The following is a 19,945-nucleotide window of genomic DNA, read 5'->3' on the forward strand; positions in this document are numbered from 1 at the left end:
GGCACTCGAATATTGAAAAGGAAAAACCTACGTGGAAGAGAAACTTGAAATCTCGATACGAATGAGAAATAACAATTGTATCGTACGTCTATGGAAACTTTACACTCGACAATTTCAACGAGTTTAAATTTTTGTTCGTTGTGCGTCCTTTTGGAGTAAAGAATTTTGTCGTTGGTACAATAAAGAATAATACTTGACATTATTACTTTTAACGAATCTACGTATTGGACAAATTATTCACGAATTCGTTACACGTACCGCTGCACTAGGGAGTAATACTTCTAACACGAAAAGAAAGAGAAAGAATGCTCTGCAGAGTATTCTATCATTAAAAAAAAAACAATGTTAATTGTGTTTTCGTTAAGAGGAAAATTCTTCTCGGTATAGATTGATTTTCCACACGTCCCCGAAGACTTTACTCTCAAATATAAGTTACTGCGACTGAAAGTGACACGATGAGGTACAAAAATAGACAAAGACGATAGTAGTGCCCCAAACACGAAGAGAAAGAGAAAGAATACTCCGCAGAGTATTGTATCATTAAAAAAAAAAAACAATGTGAATTGTGTTCCCGTTAAGAGAAAAATTCTTCCCGGTGTACTAGATCGATTTCTACACCCCCGAAGACTTCACTCCCAAATGGGAGTTACTGGGAGTACGTTACTGCGACTGAAAGTGACACTGTGAGGTACAAAAATAGACAAAGACGATAGTAGTACCACAAACACGAAAAGAAAGAGAAAAAATACTCCGCAGAATATTGTATTATTACAAAAAAAAAAACAATGTTAATTGTATTCGTTAAGAGAAAAATTCTTCCCGGTATAGATCGATTTCTACACCCCCGAAGACTTCACTCCCAAATGGGAGTTACTGGGAGTACGTTACTGCGACTGAAAGTGACACTGTGAGGTACAAAAATAGACAAAGACGATGGTAGTAAAAAGGTACAGCCAACGAAGTATCGACGAATATGTAGCGACGTCGAAACGGAAGAAAGATGAGCCGGAAGAATCGGAGACAAAGGGGTCGGAAGAGAGACACAGCGGAGAGAAATTAAGAGGAAAATAATAGTAGAACGCCGAGAGGGTAGGAAAAGTGAGGGAGGCTCGAGGGATGAAAGAGGGCCGTGAGGGACGAAGACGGGGCGATGGATGTATATATACTATATACATGGTAAGCGGGGTTGCCTAGGACACCACATGGACGCCACGTTCGGTTGCGACGTCACGACGCAACGACGGGGGTAAAAGCCGCGCAACCCTCGGGCGATCGGGGCGTCTTAGAAAACAGTGCTCGCGGGGCAGGCCACGTTGAAAGTCGTGCCGTGAACCTCGCGTCGCTCGCGTCCTCGTCCGCACGCCCCTCGACCCCCGCACGTAAGGTACGGGAAGTAGAGCAACCCTTCGGAATCACAAACGTAGATCGTAGTTCGCCGGGACGAGTTTTAACCAGTGATCGGGACGACCACACGGTACACGTAAACGCTCGAAGGGTTCGAAGCTGCCGCTTCTTGAAAAGTCTAGAGCAGGTAACTTGCACGAGAGTATGGTGATTTACCGATGCGTCTCTGATCAGACCATTCGGTGAGTGGTAACATTCGATCGCGAAGTAATTTTTCAATTACTGTGGCGGAAAGAAATTATGGGAAGGTAATTAGTGAACTTCTTTGGTGGTAGGTTCTTTGGTGGTGGTAGGAGGTGGAGAGGGGAATTGTAAAGTAATTTGTAGAAATTTAATTGTTAAACTTTTTTTTTAGTAGAGGGAGTAGAGTGGAGGAGGAATTGATTTATGGATGATATTACTAAATCTTTTTTGGTAGAAGGAGAGTGGTGAGGGATATTGAAAAGTAATTTGTAGAAATGATGTTAGGACAGTTTTTTGGTAGATGGAGCTTGGAGAGGGAAATTAAAAAGTAATTTATAGAAAGGAAATTATCAATTGTTTTTTGAATAAAGATACAAAGAGGGTAGACAGAGGGAGAAATTGATTTCTGGATGATATTACTAAAGGTTTTTGGTAGAAGGAGAGTGGTGAGGGATATTGAAAAGTAATTTGTAGAAATGATGTTAGGACAATTTTTTGGTAGATGGAGCTTGGAGAGGGAAATTAAAAAGTAATTTGGAGAAAGGAAATTATTAATTCTTTTTTGAATGAAGATACAAGGAGGGTAGACAGAGGGAGAAATTGATTTCTGGATGATATTACTAAACTTTTTTGGTAGAAGGAGAGTGGTGAGGGATATTAAAAAGTAATTTGTAGAAATGATGTTAGGACAGTTTTTTGGTAGATGGAGCTTGGAGAGGGAAATTAAAAAGTAATTTGGAGAAAGGAAATTATTAATTCTTTCGAATAAAGATACAAAGAGGGCAGAGAGAGGGAGGTTAAAAATTAATTTGTAGAAAGGAAATTATTGAACATTTTCAGGAAATGTGGAAAGCAATTTGGAAAGAGGAATAAAATTGTAGAAACGAAATTACCGAATGAATGGAAATAAATTTTCTATTTTTCCGGAAGTAACCGTGGATCTGAATTTGGCACAAGAATCGAAAAGTGGGGGTAGTTGATTTCGAATTTGAACGGTTTGTTTGTTTTCCCTTCGACGTGTTTATTTTCCCCTCCCTTTGGGGTGGTTTCGTGGGATCTACTGTAAATAACAAGGAGTAGACGACGCAAGGAAGCAACTAGGCCTCGTTAACATCGCCACGAGAAAGTCAACACTATCACGAAATTGCTCGAGATGCTTTGATTCTACCCTAACTCGCCCACGATCGGAAATAAGAAGTCATTTAGGGTTTCGATTTCAACACGATTTGACGTTGGAGGGATTCGGACTTCGACATGGTATTCTCGTACCCAATATCTTTATTGTTAAATTCCACTCGCGCAACTCGGGTCGCGATACCTCGATCACATTTTTTCGTTAAACAATTATCGCTCCGCGAGAGTCCTTGATCGCGTTAATTGTCCTTTCCAAGTTCGTTTCACTAATTACCAGTGCGATATCCGACCTTTGAAACTCCCGTAACATATAAAAATAAATATTTTCTACACTTAATTAAAAATAACAATTGTACATCTAACGTTTCAAAACAATACGGAACATATCCATTTTTCAAAATTCTTCCCAACTACGAAGAATATTAACTTACACATTGAAAGTTCCTATAAACGATAACACTGATATTTCAACTGAATAGATATCAAGGATATTTTTAAATCTTCCGGTTACTATTTTCATTTCAAATAAAATTTACCTAGGTCGACTTACCCTCAAAAAGGTTGGACAATATAATTTAATTATCGAATATTTCTCAAATTATCTAGAAAAAAAAAGAAAAAAAATGTAGTGTCCATCCAACTGAAAGCAAAGATTTTGTCCGAATAATTTCTCCTAATAGTAATTTTAGTTGATCGAAAATCGTTTGAAAGGTTATTATTTTCATTTCAAATAAAATTTACCTAGGTCGACTCAGCCTCGAAAAGGTTGGACAATATAATCTGATTATGGAATATTTCCCAAATTGTTTAGAAAAAAAAAAATATATATATGGTGTCCATCCAACTGGAAGCAAAGACTTAGTCCGAATAATTTCTTTTGGTTGATCGAAAATCGTTTGAAAGGTTATTATTTTCATTTCTCACCCTCAAAAAGGTTGGACAAATAACCTAATTATCGAATATTTTCCAAATTGTCTAGAAAAAAAAAAAAAAAAAAATTTCGTGTCCATCCAACTGGAAGCAAAGACTTTGTCCGCATAATTTCTTCCGGTTGATCGAAAATCGTTCCAGAGGGGGTGTAGGGGTACCGAATGATCGTTTATGCGCGCGCGTTGGTCGTCTCCAGCGGCTGATCTCATAAATTGATTAACGCCACCCTCGTAAGGATGGCCACGGTGCTTTCCGGTGGTCGGTGAGATAATAAAAAGCAAACAGATGAATCAACCCAGCGTACAAGGCCAATAGGCGGTGGACGGTGATCCTCGGGGGCTCGAGAGGGTGGCCATCCCCCTTTTGTAGCCTTGTCAACGGGCATGACGGAGCTGCGAGGGTCCATCTGATTTGATTATGTTGGTAATACGGTCCGTATGCCACCCTAATTGCTGCGGTGTACCCCCCACGAAGCGATCTTTTCGCAACGATGACGCGGGGTTGCGCCGCGAGAGGACTCGCCCGTCACGGGGTCAAGATAACCATGTTTATTTGCAAACTCCGGTATACGAAACGTTCAACTGGCCACTTCGACTCCACGGTTTACAAATAACTCCTCGTTCAACTGTCTACTCGATAAACAGACCGTGCAACAACGAACGAAAGATTACGTATACAGTGGTACAGAGTGTTCCAAGATGGCCTAAATATTTCCATTCTTCATCGAGACACGAGAATCAGAGACGAAATAAGCTTACTCCCAATGGGGCAAATATCAAGCGCGAGTTGAAATTCTCGTCGAGGTCGTATCGATTGAAACCTCAACGTCATTTATCTGTCCTTTTATCGATATTTTATTACAGACAATATTGATCTTAATGTGGTTCAAACTGTTTGGGTAAAGATTGATACGAATTTCTGGAACTAAACGACAAAATTAACGTTAGTTAGAAAATAATGTTAGGGTAGATGATCTTAATGCGGTAGAAACTTTTTGGATAAAGAGTGACCCGAATTTCTGAAACTAAACGACAAAATTGACGTTAGTTAGAAAATAATGTTAGGGTAGATGATCTTAATGCGGTAGAAACTTTTTGGATAAAGAGTGACCCGAATTTCTGAAACTAAACGACAAAATTAACGTCAGTTATAAAATAATGTTACAGTAGATGTCTCTTCGAGTGAACAAGACACTGGTGAACAAAGTGTTCCTCAAATGATCTTTGTCTCGTAGGAGCTTGACGAAAATTTCGCGTCGATCGTGACGTGTCTTACTCGAGTAAGTTTAAACGAAACAGTCTGTAGTGTATTTTCCAAGTTCCCAAGGTCGCGAAACCTCCTCTCGAGTTTACGTACTTATAAAAAAAAAATAAAAGAAAAAAGTTTCCCCGAGTTCCCCAATCGGTAGGACGCGTGTTGATCGTACGCGACGATCGCGCGCTGCGCAGTTAATTAAATCACGTGCGAGTAAATTTTTCCGCACGTTTGGACGGATTCCGTATGCATCGGCGCGCGCAGTCCAATAGCAATCGGTATTGTCACCGCGGAACTAGAACGATTTAATTATTATGCAGCCTACTAAGAGATAAACGAAGATGATGTCAGAATTATTGTCGGCGACGTGACGTCGGGGCTATTATACGGTTAGAAGTTTCGAAGACGATCAAGAGTTACGGACGTCAGGAATCATCGTCGCGAGCATCGGGGATCGAGATAACAGTGCGAAGGCCTTTCGTGACTGCCTGGTCGTTAATATGTCTAACGTTCTAGGTCAGTAACGATCTGAAAAATTTCTTCGTCGCTCCGATTCGAAACTGGACTGGTAGCGCAAGTCTCTGAACAATGTTCGCACAGAGAGCCAGGAATAATAATTTCAAAGTACGAAATAGCCTCAATCTTATCGCAAAGACGCTTGTCCAATAGTAATAACAGTAATAAGGTACCTTTTACATCGGACAGAAGGCGAATGCGTACACAGGGTGAGAGAAACTGAATCATTTACTTATTGGGTACAAGGCTCGAGGCGGTGTTTACACGAGGTCGCGAACAATAATTGAAAAATATCGAATAGCCTCGTTCTTATCGAGACTCTGTAACACTTTTATCTCGCAAAAGTTGAACAGACCGTTTGTGCAATAATAATGTCCTTTCGTACGAAATGAAAAGTATACATGGTATAAAACACGAGACTCGAATCGAGCTATTGAAGCTCGAAAAAATTGAACTGACCGTTTGTATAATAATAATGTCCTTTCGTACGAAAAGAAAACACATGGTGTAAAATACGAGAGACTCGAATCGAGCTATTGAACTTCGTTTATTATAGTGAGAACCTCGAAGTGCATTAAAATAAATACAATACGAAAAGTTACACGTTTGAAAGGAGAAGCGAGCGAGGTACAGTTCACGAAAGAACTTTCTGAAGAATCACGCGGTTGAGAACCACTGTCCAAGGACCGCGAACTCCTAATCCTCGGGAACCGTGCTTTCCAGAGTCTTCGTGAAAGAAACGTGGACCCAAGTGCGAGAAATCCGCTCCCTCGGGCTCGAATCCCCAATTTTCGGGGCGTGAACCGCTAACCGCGTAAGCTTTTCGCCTAATCGAGCGCGAACGAGGGAATCCGCGTATCGACGAGTGCCGCGCTACTCAATCAAGCGGCGATTGATGCATAATTCATCGGTCGGGTTCGTTTGCGAATGGAAATTAGCGCGCGTTTCGTTCGCCAAGAGACAGACGCCTTTCGATACGCCAACGGGAATAGATTCCACGCTGCTGTGTTCGCGAACGCGTGTCGTGGGCCTAGGTGCGGGACCCCTTAACCCAGTGTTTTCCTAAGTAGGGGGCGCCTTGCAAACCAAGAGGGAGAGGAGAGGCGCGGTAGAACATTTTTAACGCGAACCAATGTGGGTAACTTAACGTCTGTATCGATATTTGGAGTATATATTCTTTTAATCGATTTCTAACCTCTATTCAAGTTCATAGAACAGCGCCATTTTGTTTCAATGCGCGGTAGAAAATTTTTAAAAGGAACTAATGTGGGTAATTTAATATCTGTATCGATATTCAAAACGTACATTCTTTTTATCGATTTCTAACCTCTATTCAAGTTCATAGAGCGCCGCCATTTTGATCCAATTCGCGGTAGAAAATTTTTAAAAGGAACTAATGTGGGTAACTTAACGTCTGTATCGATATTTGGAGTATATATTCTTTTAATCGATTTCTAACATCTATTCAAGTTCATAGAACGCCGCCATTTTGATCCAATTTGCGGTAGAAAATTTTTAAAAGGAACTAATGTGGGTAACTTAACATCTGTATCGATATTCAAAACGTACATTCTTTTTATCGTTTTCTAACCTCTATTCAAGTTCATGGAACGCCGCCATTTTGATCCAATTCGCGGTAGAAAATTTTTAAAAGGAACTAATGTGGGTAACTTAATATCTGTATCGATATTCGGAATATATATTCCTTCAATCGTTTTCTAACCTCTTGGATACTAATATTCAAATTATGTTCTCCAACAACTATTGAAAGTGGAAATCACCCGACACTGGGAACTAGCTCGTCGCCATTTTCTTCTAATGCACGGTAGACAATTTTTTACGTGAATAAATGTGAGTAATTGGAACATTTGTATCTATTGTCGGAATATATATTTCTTGCACGAGTGTTTTTAATGTACTAAATACTAAACGTTTCTAGAGTTACGTTTTCTGAACGTTATTGGAACGGAAATCAACGGCGCCAGGGATGAGATCACCGCCATTTTGTTTGCTCTGCGTCTAACGCGCTCGTAAAGAATTTCCTTTCAGACTTTATTATACGTTCTGTTCGTAATAAAAAATTCATGTCGATCGGGTACACGGTATTGTAACAAAAAATTCGTAAAGACACACCCTCTGTTTTGTCGTAATAAGAAGGCATGTCCCCTTAATGCTTGTAAACAGATGGATTTATTAGGGCTGTCGCTCGTAACTGCAATATAGCCCTGACGACTGTATTTTTGTGCTCAGGCTTAACTGCCGCTCGTGAAACGCGTAAGTACTTTTGAAGAGGGTGCATTCGGTTTATGTTCGGACTGGTCTTATGGTACCGTCACCTGGGTCTTCGTAAATGGTTCATCGGCGGTCTGATTCCGAGTAGCTACCAATACGGTTTCATTGTATCGAGGACTGTCCTTTGAACAAGAGTGTTCGTCACTAGTGAAACTGTAAGTGTTTGGTGATTTCGATTCTCGTGATTTCAAGATTATTTCGATCTCAATTTTCGCGATTTTAAAGTCAGGTGACTTTAATATTCACAATCTCGAAGTCAGGTGACTTCAATTCTCACAATCTCGAAGCCAGGTGACTTCGATACTCACAATCTCAAAGACAAGTGACTTCAATTCACATAATCTTGAAGTCAGGAGACTTCAATACTCCCAATCTCGAAGTCAGGTGACTTCAATTCTCCCAATCTCGAAGTCAGGTGACTTCAATTCACATAATCTCGAAGTCAGGAGACTTCAATACTCCCAATCTCGAAGTCAGGTGACTTCAATTCTCCCAGTCTCGAAGTCAGGTGACTTCAATTCTCCCAATCCCGAAGTTAGGTGACCTCAATTCTCCCAATCTCGAAGTCAGGTGACTTAAATTCTCACAATCTCGAGGTCACCGTGACTCCAATTTTCAAAGTTTCAGGATCACTCGCTCTCCAATGTTTGTAATTTCAAGGTCACCGTTACTGCAACTTCCACAAATCCCAAATTCAAAACGATTTAGTATCTCACTTTGCAACATCGTTTACACAATATTTCCCGTAACAAACGAAACCTACATTCCCTCCACTCGCTCGTGACTTTTATCAATGCCTTCGACCAAACGATTATCCTACTTTCGGCACAGTCACGTGTCGGAACAAAAATAGATTGTTGCAAACGTACGAGCACAATTGTTACATTAAACATTTACCAGGCGATAAACGGAACTTATTTTTACCATTTGTTATCTGAGATTTTTATCAAAGTATTTAAGTAAACCAATATGTTACCTTCCACGTAGTTATGCACAGAAATGGAGACAGATTGTTACAAACGTCGGGACGCAATTGTTGCGTTAAACAATCACGTTTGAACGCGATAGGTAAATGTTTTTGTTTCGTTCCCGGTTGTCACTACGGGCCGTGGTTCCCGTTGTTGTTCATCAAGACGGTAAATCGTTGGTCGCGAGGCAAGGAGTTCGCGTCAGTGACGCGTTAATAACAGTATTGGTAAGTAATAGCCCGGTTGAACTGGCTGCGGCAGCGTAGATAGCTAGTAATGCGGTAGTGGCACCGTTCCGTTGTAAAGTAGCCTTAAGGTGTGCTCACAGCGTCTGGTTACGTGAGCGTTCTCGCTCGATAGCAGGCAACAGTTTTGTCTTCGGTGCTCGCGGCGAACCGCGTATTGATTCGTCTGGAATTATGCTCGCGGTCGTTCGATATCGTAGCGCGGCGATAAAAATATGCATCCCGATGGTAATCGCGAGCACGACAACGACGGAAACGTTCGTCGTGCAATCGGATGGAGATCCGAGTGGTCGTGTCTTTCGTGCTCCAATTTTCTCGCGAAAATCGGTCGACCTGTCGCGATAATTTACCACGCCACGATAGGAAATAAAAACACGCGACGAAGTTACCAATAACGAACAAGAACACCGAGAACCACATTTTCAGATATTTGAGAAAATAATTCTCTGCACTCGAACTCTAAAGACTGCACGAAGCAGCGAGTGTATCTCTTCTGTACCTCTTCTGTACCGGTGTTGTTCTAAACTCGTATTTAGGTGCATTTGACACGTAGTTTCGAGATTGTTCGAAAATCACTAATTTTGAACTTATTCTTCGGCTCGTCGATACGAAAAATATTTCAAAGTTACTCTATTTATCGGACGATTAATAGATTAGAAAGAAAGAATATTGGTAACTTCGAAGTATGTTCAGTTATCGTAACACCAACTTCGTAGATAAAGTCCGCGTTGCACGCGTGACAAAGTACACCCGCGAGTTTCGAAGTAAGAATTTCGAAATCAAACATCGAAGTAATCGCGCTAATTCTCGTATCTCGGTGAAATAGGCCGAGAGAAACTTTCGAGTAACCGTGTTCCGCCGCGTACGCAATTTCGCGTTCACAGGTCGCTCATCTTCTCCAGCCAGCGGCCATCGCTCCACCCGCGTCGCCATCTTGCCTCTTCCGCGCGTTCGATATCGCCCGACGTTCGAAGAAAGAATCGTGCGCTCGGTTTATAAATATTCATTCTCGAAACGAAAGAGGAACAAGAAAAAAAAAGAAAAGAAAAGAAAAGAAAAAAGAAACAACTCGTTGAAAGAGCTCTTCCGCGCACCATGTGCCGGGGATCTCGGAATTAATATCGTCCGTACGAGGACTTCTAAATCGAGGTAACCTCGTTCGTCTCGAGGATCAGTTGGCCATATACGCCTAAAAGCGCGTTTCCATTTCTGGTACCCAATTCTCGTTCCGTTCGTACGAATGGTACACGAATGAACAGAGTCCCATTGAACTGAAAACACTTGGTCCAGTATTATAGATCCGTGCGGACGAAATGAGCGGCAAGACGCGAGAACTGTGAAAACATCGCGTGGATTTCGATCCTATGGGTGGAAGGGTGGGGGAGGGTACCGAATTAATTATGCACGAGCTACTTTCGCGGCTGAAACGGGCGTTTAGACGGCCGCGTTTAAAGCTCGTTCTGGTAGGCTGGTAGTGACAGTGATCCGGCGCGAGGCATAAAACAGTCCGAGTCCTTGCCGCAGCCTTGCGTTTTCTCCTTGAGGCTTGAATTCTATTTAAATACGCGGCATACTACGCGCGACGACGGTTATGGTGGGGGATACCTCCGTAGAACTCACGGTATTTCTACGTTCGTTCTGCGTTGCTCCCTGGTCGCCGCGCGGCGCTGGTCCCCGGCCGTCTCTTTCTCTCGTTTCGACGACACCGTCCCTCACCGTGGCCAACAGGAAGCCACCGAAAGGTCTTCCGTGATTATCTTCGTGACTCGACGCGATTTCACTCCTGATAACGAGTTTTATTACAAGCACCATTTCTTTCCGATTACTTTTCGCCACGCGTCCAGTCTGGCTAACCTCGTTCGGCCCTGAGGTACACTCTTTGGACGAGAGAAACAAAAAAAAAATCTTCTAGTTCAGGGGTTCGACGAATCGACCAACGAAGATCAAATTGGAACCTACGCGTGAATTTTAAACAATTGTAACGTTCGAATTGGTGTTCGAAAGAAGGTTAGGAATTTCTCGTTCTGAGAGAAATCAATACGCGGTGTAGCACACGAGTAATGTTTTGTAGTTGATAAATTACCTTTTATTCTTCGCAACGCAAGCAGGGTGTTTTACCGATTGTTTCTTTAATCGTTAGAGTTAGCGTTGTTTCTATTCGTTTGTTTGTAGGTTTTTCTGTACGCATTTCACGAAAGGTTAGGTACGGTCTCTTTCTAGACGGATGTTCCTTTATCGATGCTAATACGCCAATACGAAAGTAAGGGGAACAGGAAGTAACAAAGAGCGATTGGAATGTTGGAAAACCTAACTGTTTAACACGTGACGGTGTGATCTATAAATTGACTATTTATAAATCAGTTTTCTTACACGTTGCAATGACTCACGATCCGTTCGTTCTCTCGTTAGTAGCGCGTCTCGTATATTTTTCATAGCGTTTTCTGTAAACATTTGATAACGACGGAAGGCCGGTTAGCGTCGTTAAAAATGGGCTGCAACTTGGAAACGAGGTTAACCGGGACGTACGTTGACGCGAACTTTGTTTTTTTTTTTTTATTAATTTCGAACGCTGAATTCGTAACCGAAGTCGTATTTACGGGACACCCGGTACACGTTCTTTTCGTGGTTCGCGGACAGACGTTGACGTAACACTGATTAGGGGTTAGTGTCCTTTGTGTTCGTAAGTAGACTTCTCTTCCTAATGATAATGGTACGTTGTTGTCGCGTTGGGAAAGTATATAAACAATACGAAAGAAAATAAGTAAACCGGGAAAAAAAAACGAGAGAATGAGTATAATTGAGTCACGAGGTATGGTTATCCATTGCATGGTTGCACGAACTTTTCCAAACTTCGTTTATCTTTCATTTCCTGCGATTGTGTACTACCATGGAGTAAATAGTCTCGTCTGCACACGGACGATCATTTTCTATCGAGAGATTCTCTCACAAACGATGTTCGTGTTGCGTTTCTCATAAGAGAAAATTCGTTGTCTTTTCTTCGATCGCCATCTGTCGGCAAAATATAGAAGCAACCGGATCACTCACTCCGCACTACACGCTATAAAGCTCTACTGGGTCCCGAGCGACGTATATCACAAACAAACGAACCTTCGTTGTTCCAGCCCACCTTGGAGCATCCCTCGGGTCTTTATTGACCCGTACCAGCGATACATTAACTTTCCATGATCGAAACCATTACGACACCCGATCCCCCGTGTTTCTTTAATTCTCTCATCGTACAGACGTTCGACCCCACCTTGGAGCGTTCCTCGGGTCTTTATTGACCCATACCAACGATACATTAACTTTCCACAATCGAAACCATTACGACACCCACGATCTCCCGTGTTTCTTTAATTCTCTCATCGTACAGACGTTCGACCCCACCTCGGAGCGTTCCTCGGGTCTTTCTAGACCCGTACCAGCGACACATTAATTTCCCACAATCTTAACCATTACGATACACAAGATCTCCCGTGTTTCTTCAATTCTCTCATCGTACAGATGTTCGACCCCACCTCGGAGCGTTCCTCGGGTCTTTATTGACCCGTACCAGCGATACATTAATTTCCCACAATCAAAACCATTACGATAAACACGATCTCCAGTCTTCCTTCAATTCTTTCATCGTACAGAAATATGAAAAAAACACGAGTTTCGTTCGTTCCATTTCTTCACCCGAACACCTCAAGTGTATTCTTCGATCGTACCCCGAAGATCTCGATGAAGATTTTCACGGGTGCACAACTCCCCGATCGTGAATCTCGATGACTCGACCCAGAGATCCCTAGTGGCTGGATGTTTAACAACAATCGCGATAAGTTCACGGGTGCGCTGTCGACGCGGCAGGAAAGTTAGGGACAAAGAGACGCGCGATTCTGGCTCGCCTTGGCGCGGAGCCCGCGGAGTTCCTGTTCCCTCTTCAAGGTCCTTCGGTGCCCGGTCGCCGTCGTCGTGAGTCAAAGGAGTCAACGCGCTCCCGGCAGCTGTCCCTCGTGTTTTTCCGTCGTCGATGTTATTCTTGCGCGAAATCATTCGCCCGGGACATTGTTCGCGATGAACCGCTGCACTCTCACGGCCGCGCGGGCACTCGACGATCGGAAGATTAAGTGCTTGGCTCGTTTCACCAGGGTAATGGGGGACGAAAGGGGTTGGAGACATTTTTCCTTTCATTCTCCGTATTCCCTTGAGACTTCGAGCCAGGGAAATGAGGTTCAACGAACCCAGACTTCTCGCAGGGAGAAAGAAAGATCGGTACCAGGTCGAGGGGAATCTGGTGCCCATGAGCGAGGAGGAATGTGGACAATTTTTTCTTCAACCGTGCAGGATCTTCCTTTATTCCATGAATACCGTATCGTGAGAGATGTTACGAAAATTCTGACCTCAACGCGCGGTCATAAGTTTCGGATACCTGCGGACCGACGCGACTGGGAAACAACACGCCCTTGAATCTAATTTTTATTCGAATTTGGGTCCGGATTGGTTCATACATATGGGAGTATCCAGCTGGGAGAAATAATGGCCTAGATTTATCAAATGGGTACCTGTAACATCGATTTGGAATTGGATAATTTGTATGTACACTGTGATTCTAATTACTGGGTTAGAGTAAAATGTTCCTCAGTGAGATGATTGTAGGATAATAGGTGTCATCGTCCTGTGTAATGTTTCTTTCCAGGAATTTTTGGTGTATCTTGAAATGTAGTTTTGCGCAGTCGCTAGGATTATTTTGTACATAGAACTTGTCCAATTCGGGATCAGTGTCGTGGATGTCTATTTGAGTGCATTGGTTCAATTGCACTTGAAAGATATAGGATCTGATTTTTTATTTACAAGTCCTTCGGAGTCGTTCTACGCGTTAAGAAGATAAAGCAATATCGTAAAATGGAGAAAAAATCGTTCAGAATCGGAACGCAAAGTATAGAAGGAGAATTTACTTTGTTTCACGGGTATTAAGAAACGGTACAACGACAGAAAATTTGCTATCGAAGGTAGATCGTAAATTTAGAAAGTAGCCTTCCTTTACGATGAATCTGGCCATCGGAAACGATAATATTGTCGTAAAAGCGTGGCGAATGTCTCCCCTCTTCCTCCTCCTCCAAAAAAAAAAAAATACAGCTGTCAACAATCCGCCAGAAGGAAAGTGGACGAACAAAGTTTCGAAAACGTACTTGGAAGTGACGGAAGTAACGAATGCGACCACGTGTCCAGTTTCAGAACGGACTGCTGGAAGTCCGATCCAGGGTTAATCCGTCGAATATGGTGATTCCCGAGCGAGGTTGCCCAGGGATCGTTAATGGAAGGCCCCTCGCGATTTTAATGTCATTTTACGATCGCTTTGACCTCCGATTTCCGACTTCCCGGTACGTGATCCAGGCCCCACGTGAATCCTGTAAACATTAACCACGGCGATCACAATTCGAGGAATCTTTTGCAAAACACTGAAACCACATCTGCAATTGAGATGTTCGGCTCGTGAGTAACGAGGTTCCGTTTACGTTTCAGATCGAAACGACGAGTATTCAGCGCCATTTTTCGGAGCTTGGAGCACCATTTTTCCCAGAGCTGGAAACATGAAGCGACTACCGTTCGATGCTGAGCGACGATCGAGGTTTGCGTGCAGCAGCGGCTGAACAACAAACCTGGAAAGCAAAATTATGCCTGGAAAATGTCCGATCTCGACCTCCTGGTAGGTACTTGGCTCGTACAGTCTGGCCGAGCGAGAGCGAAGCCCCTACTGCGCGTGCGCGTACCGCAAGATCTCCCGCATCCCCTCCACTTCGCTGCGCCTCAGACGCTGTATCCATCCCGCGGTCGCTCCCCACCCATTGGGTCTCGCTGGGGCGTTACGTGGTTCATTGTCCGCCAATTGGCCGCGAGCTGTAACGCGCGCTCTGATTCGCGGAGGCATCAGTTGCCCGTCAATCGGGTTCGGTGAAAGTTGTCCCCCACCTACCCCACCAAGGGCGTTTCCCCTCAGAACTCACTCTCACTCGGTCCAAATATACCACGTGATTGCCTAATAAGGCCTCTGTGAAATCTGTCGGGTCTAGGCGTGACACGTGTTTTCATTATTATAACATAATAGTCTACAGCTGGATATCTCATCGAGTAGGCGTACACAGAAATACGCGATTGAATCACCCACGGATAGTGTCTAGATTAGTGCAAGTCAGATATCACGAGACCTCTGTTCTCCCACTGTCGTTTGTACGCGACACTAGCATGCACTCTGTCATACTGGATAAAGTTGACCTCTGGAAACAATTGCAAAATCACTCAACATTGTTCACATTCCTCTTATACAAGATACCACATTTTCCTTAATCCAGGAGTCATCTCCAATTCCCTACTGTACGTCAGGAATTTTCACGCATGAGGCCCCTTAGTAGGTTCAGGTAGAGGTTCGTTCCCCTTCCATATGTCTCTGTGACAGGATGGATGAAATTTTTACACAAATCAAATATGAACATTACGTATCGAATGGAACTTGAACAAACAAAAGTTGACCAGTTTTTACCCATCCCCGATGTATGAACATTTCGTATCGAGCTCTCATCGTGTAGCACAGAACCAACTGGACGTTGCGCTATTATGGCAACCGTACAGGATGAGGAAAAGTTCCTCAGCTCTGGAACTCCACTCAAACGTACACGACGAGTCCTACATCAAACGTTGCACGTAACAAACTTTTCTAAGCAACAATCCACACTCTTAACCCTTCCACGTCCCTTCCATACACCCAAGATCTGTAATCATAAACAGTTCCCAATCTATGCTTTCGATTTCATAACACAACGAGAGAACTAAACCCAGTAGCCATCCACTCAACCACATCGTGTCCATTGTAGTAACTTCGACGATGGAAAACCATTGTAAATTGCAAAAACGCCAAGGGTCCAAAAAAGACCCAAACACCGGGTTCAAACCGGCGGGTTAAAGTTAAAGTGTACGAGACGCGTCTACCTAAAATGGACCTACCGACGAAGTACGTTTCTCATGGTTGCCTTTTACAGATCCTCGATCAGCAGACTCGAGACCGACGTAGGCCTAACGGACGTATCAGCCGGTTCCATCGAATAATAGCGGCGAGAAGGTCTGGCGTGATTTAACGAGGAGGTATGCCAACGCGACCTCCGTGCTCGACTTCCCGGTACGTGAGTCAGGATCGCAGGAATCGGCAGCCGCGGCGAGGATGAGCGCAAAGATATCCCTGGCTGGCCGGACCGCGGCGCAGTCAGCGGTGAACCATCGTGGTAAACCATCGTCGGGGCTGTTGCTCGCCGGGACGTCTGTGAAGAGACCGTCGTCGATGAGTAAGTTCGCACGGCGGCCAGAGAAGCTTCTCGATCGTCTCCACGCACGTGGACCGTGTGTGTCATTAAGCCGCCAACGTTCCCGCCAACGTGTCAGAAATTTGGTCATCGACTCGGTCAATTCGTCGATCGTACGGTCTACGTGGCTTTCACGGGTATATTCGGAAGAGTGGAGAAGGGATCGGACAAGTGGATGACAAATAGGGTGACGTTTTTCCATTTCGAGTGATTTACGACGCGGTTTCGGGATTGTACGTCGGGACGTTTCCTCGATCGATTTAGGTGTCTCGGTGTTGGTCGATGTTGAGTAATTTGACGATCGGATCGACTTCGTTCGTCCACCTTGACTCGTGTCGTTTACTTCGTAGCGATGTCACCGTTTCGGGATCGATTCAGGTATCGGGTTCGTAAACGTGCGAAAATGACGCTCACACTTTCACCGGCTCTGCTTTCACGCGATACTATTTCAAACGATGAACAAGTCGACAGAGTGGTGGCGAATCGGACGATGATCGAGTAGTTTATAATTGAATTGGAATTCTTTGTTCACCTTGACACACATCGAGACCATTCACTTCTTAGATTAGTTCGGACGTCGTATTCTCCTGATTATCGTGGGCCTACTCTACCGCGAGGTAAACATGTTGACAAAATAGCGGAGAACGAGACGATACTTGTATCACGATTTCGATCGAATTAGAATTATTCGACGTGTGTAGACGAGAACCATTCGAGAGTTGGTTCGCGCGTCGGATTCTTTCTTCTCGGGATACCATTTCACGGTGTACTTTGAGTACACGTCGGGACACTAATGGAGCCATTAGCGGTAGCCATAAAAATAGAAACAGACCTATCGAAAGCTAGGAGCTGACTTACAGGTAGCCACACCGAAACGATACGAAACACCTCTTATCTCGATAACGAATGGAAATAGATTCCCAATGTATACGACCTTTTCAGGTCGGTGTGACCTTCCATCGACGTTGAAAATATTCCCCGGTCAGTCTGTACAATAGATCACTGTTAAAGTGTTTATCGTGGAATCGGGAACCGCGATCGTTACAATGCGTCATCGTATCTTCTAATGCGTATCTCTCGATCGAGTCACTGATATTTCAAGTAAATCGAGCATACGTATCACCGTTGGGGAAGATGACGCCAACGAGCTGGTCCAAAGTCTCGAAAACTAACGTCTCGGGTTCAAAGGGTAACAACGTAACCAGTCACAGAATCGGTGAAAAAATAGAACGCCTAGACCAACGAGAGAAGCGTGTACCGAACACTGACGTCTACGGTATCGCTGATTCGATCGCGGTTAACGCTGACAGTGAATAACAGGACGATGAATAATCGATCGCTGGTGGCCCACGTGACCGAGCATTGTGCCACGATATCCGAATAGGAATTCCAAATCGCAGAAATGTTTATGCAACCGAGCTCCGGAATAATTTCCGTGCGTCTTATTGTTCGACGACGAGCATCTGCCACGCACGTGCTACGTAGCCTCAATGTCGGATTCAACGTTGCAACGAGTCGATCTCGTCTCGAGGTCGTTCCCTCGCCCGAAAATACACGAAATACGCTTTCCGTTTCACGGTTGCGGTTCAACGGAGTCGCGCTCGATCATCGAATAAGCAATCGCTGACTTCGCTGCGGAAGTTGGCCCATTGCATTCCAAGCTCGCGACCAATTCTGCAAACGCTGTGAAACGCAGTGAAACGCAGTGAAACATATGCGTGTGCGTTTCGGGGTTCTAGAAAGAGGTCGAAAAAAAAATAATAATAATAATAAGAACGATTGCAAAACCTTCTGGAGGATTCGTCGAGAAGATTATCGAAATCGTAGCTTGGTGTTTAATGGATTTGTTAGGTTGAATGGTGCACGAGAAGAAAATATGACTGTCGATCTGTTGGTCAGTGAATTCCAGTCGAGACACCGATTTCTTGGCAAGTGGAGCAGACTCGAGAAAAAGATGATCGTGTTCGAAATCGTTTTCGGATTCTTGGACAGCTGTGCATCACGTGTGTGTCTGACAATGGTTTCATTAGTCGCAGGCTGATGTCCAAGAATCTTAAGATAATATACCAAGGAGGGAGAATTGGAAATCTGCCCTGTTTCCCAGACACGTCCCGTTTCATCCACCCGGACAAAATTGCTACAGTAAATATTTATTTATTTGCGATCAATGACAGGGTCGACTATTTGGTCTACGAGAATAGGTGGAGAATAGTAACTGGTAAACATGTATTTTCGTGATAGTAATTCTATCAGAAATTCTCGTCAATGTACAAATAATTTTCTGTTTTAAATATTGAACGATATCGAAATTTTTTTAGTTGGTAATTATAGGCAATAACAAAGCAACTTTCTTTGAATTTTCTAATCAATAGTGAAGTAATTCTTTTCTTGTAAATACTATATATAAATAACTTTCTGTTTTAAATATTGATCAATATCGAATTTTTTTTTAGTAATTTCAGGCAATAACAAAGCAACTTTCTTTGAATTTTCTAACCAATAGTGAAATAATTTTTTTCTTGTAAATACCAGTCAATAGTAAAACAATTTCTCAATTAATTTCGAAACGAAGTAACTTTTACCAAATTTTCCGACCAAATGGTTTTCTTGTAAATACATGATAGTAGTTTAACAATATCTCAATTAATTCCGAAACGGAAAAATTTTTCCAAAATTCTCCGCCAATATTGTTTTCTTCTAAATATTGGTGAACAGTGAAACAATTTCTCGATTAATTCTGAAACGAAATAACCTGTTCCAAATTTTCCGCCAAAAATTGTTCCCTTGTGAATACACGGCAATAGTGAAACAATTTCTCAATTAATTCTGAAACGAAATAACCTTTTCCAAATTTTCCGCCAAAAATTGTTCCCTTGTAAATACACGGCAATAGTGAAACAATTTCTCAATTAATTCTGCAACGAAACAACCCTTCCAAAAATGGTGGAATAATTCTTCTCGAAAATTCTCAGCGTTAAAACCGAATTCCACCGGGAGGCGTTCACTCGAACGTTCCGGTATAGGTTAGGTACGTGTTAGGTGGCGTTAGCTTCCGAGTTACGATTCGCGAGCCTTGTTTCCCACCAACCCGACCACCTGTTCGATGCCCGCCGCCGCGTCACGGTATCGCGCGAAATTTTGCAACCCGCCGGTCTAATGACACACGATGCGCCACGGCTTAATGACACACCATACACGTCACAAGATTACACGCGTCAACGGAGGATGCGTTCATTAGCCGTAGAGGTGACTGGCACCGAGGAAAGAGTCGTCAAACGAGCCGCCGTCCCAGAACTGGAAGCATCGTCCAACTCCTCCCGACCGAACACGTTGACCGAGAGAGAGAGCACCATGCCAGCCTTGGCGCGCGCCTGCACTACTGCCACTCTCCCGAGGATCAAGAGATTCAAATTCGCATCGATCGGTGAGTACGTCAACCTTCCCCCCCTCCCCGCCACCCGATGCTGTTTTTCCCTCGAGAAATCAACGCGACGCCGGTGCATTCCCGTTTGCATTGCGATAAAACTGTTTGCGCGCGGTTGTCGTATTCCGTACTGAATACCCGTTGTTCGTGCAGATACGGGACCGTGTGAAGAACACGAGACGATTCTACGGGAAAAAATACACGAATAACGTGCAGTACCGTATTCCCGTACGAGGCGTGGTTTTCGAGAAAATGGAGTAC

The 19,945-nt window shown here is 43.5% G+C and overlaps 2 protein-coding genes across 3 annotated transcripts in view; one reads left to right on the top strand and one right to left on the bottom strand.

Annotated features, from left to right (window-relative positions):
• Unc79 (UNC-79 domain-containing protein) overlaps positions 1 to 19,945 on the bottom strand; it is a 62,319-nt gene that overhangs the window by 26,604 nt on the left and 15,770 nt on the right. The window lies entirely within an intron of this gene.
• The window catches only part of LOC143146187 (uncharacterized), a 119,394-nt gene continuing 113,904 nt past the window's right edge, over positions 14,456 to 19,945 (top strand). Inside the window, exons 1-3 of one of the 2 annotated variants that reach the window (XM_076310240.1) lie at positions 14,456 to 14,615; positions 15,943 to 16,242; positions 19,499 to 19,684. In XM_076310240.1, coding sequence (XP_076166355.1) covers positions 16,122 to 16,242; positions 19,499 to 19,684 — 307 coding nt within the window. In that variant the 5' untranslated portion in view covers positions 14,456 to 14,615; positions 15,943 to 16,121. The remainder of the gene's footprint in view (positions 14,616 to 15,942; positions 16,243 to 19,498; positions 19,685 to 19,945) is intronic. The other variant, XM_076310239.1, reaches the window with a different exon arrangement.

The sequence above is a fragment of the Ptiloglossa arizonensis genome, chromosome 4, assembly GCF_051014685.1.
Source record: "Ptiloglossa arizonensis isolate GNS036 chromosome 4, iyPtiAriz1_principal, whole genome shotgun sequence".
NCBI classification, from domain to species: Eukaryota; Metazoa; Arthropoda; class Insecta; order Hymenoptera; family Colletidae; genus Ptiloglossa; species Ptiloglossa arizonensis.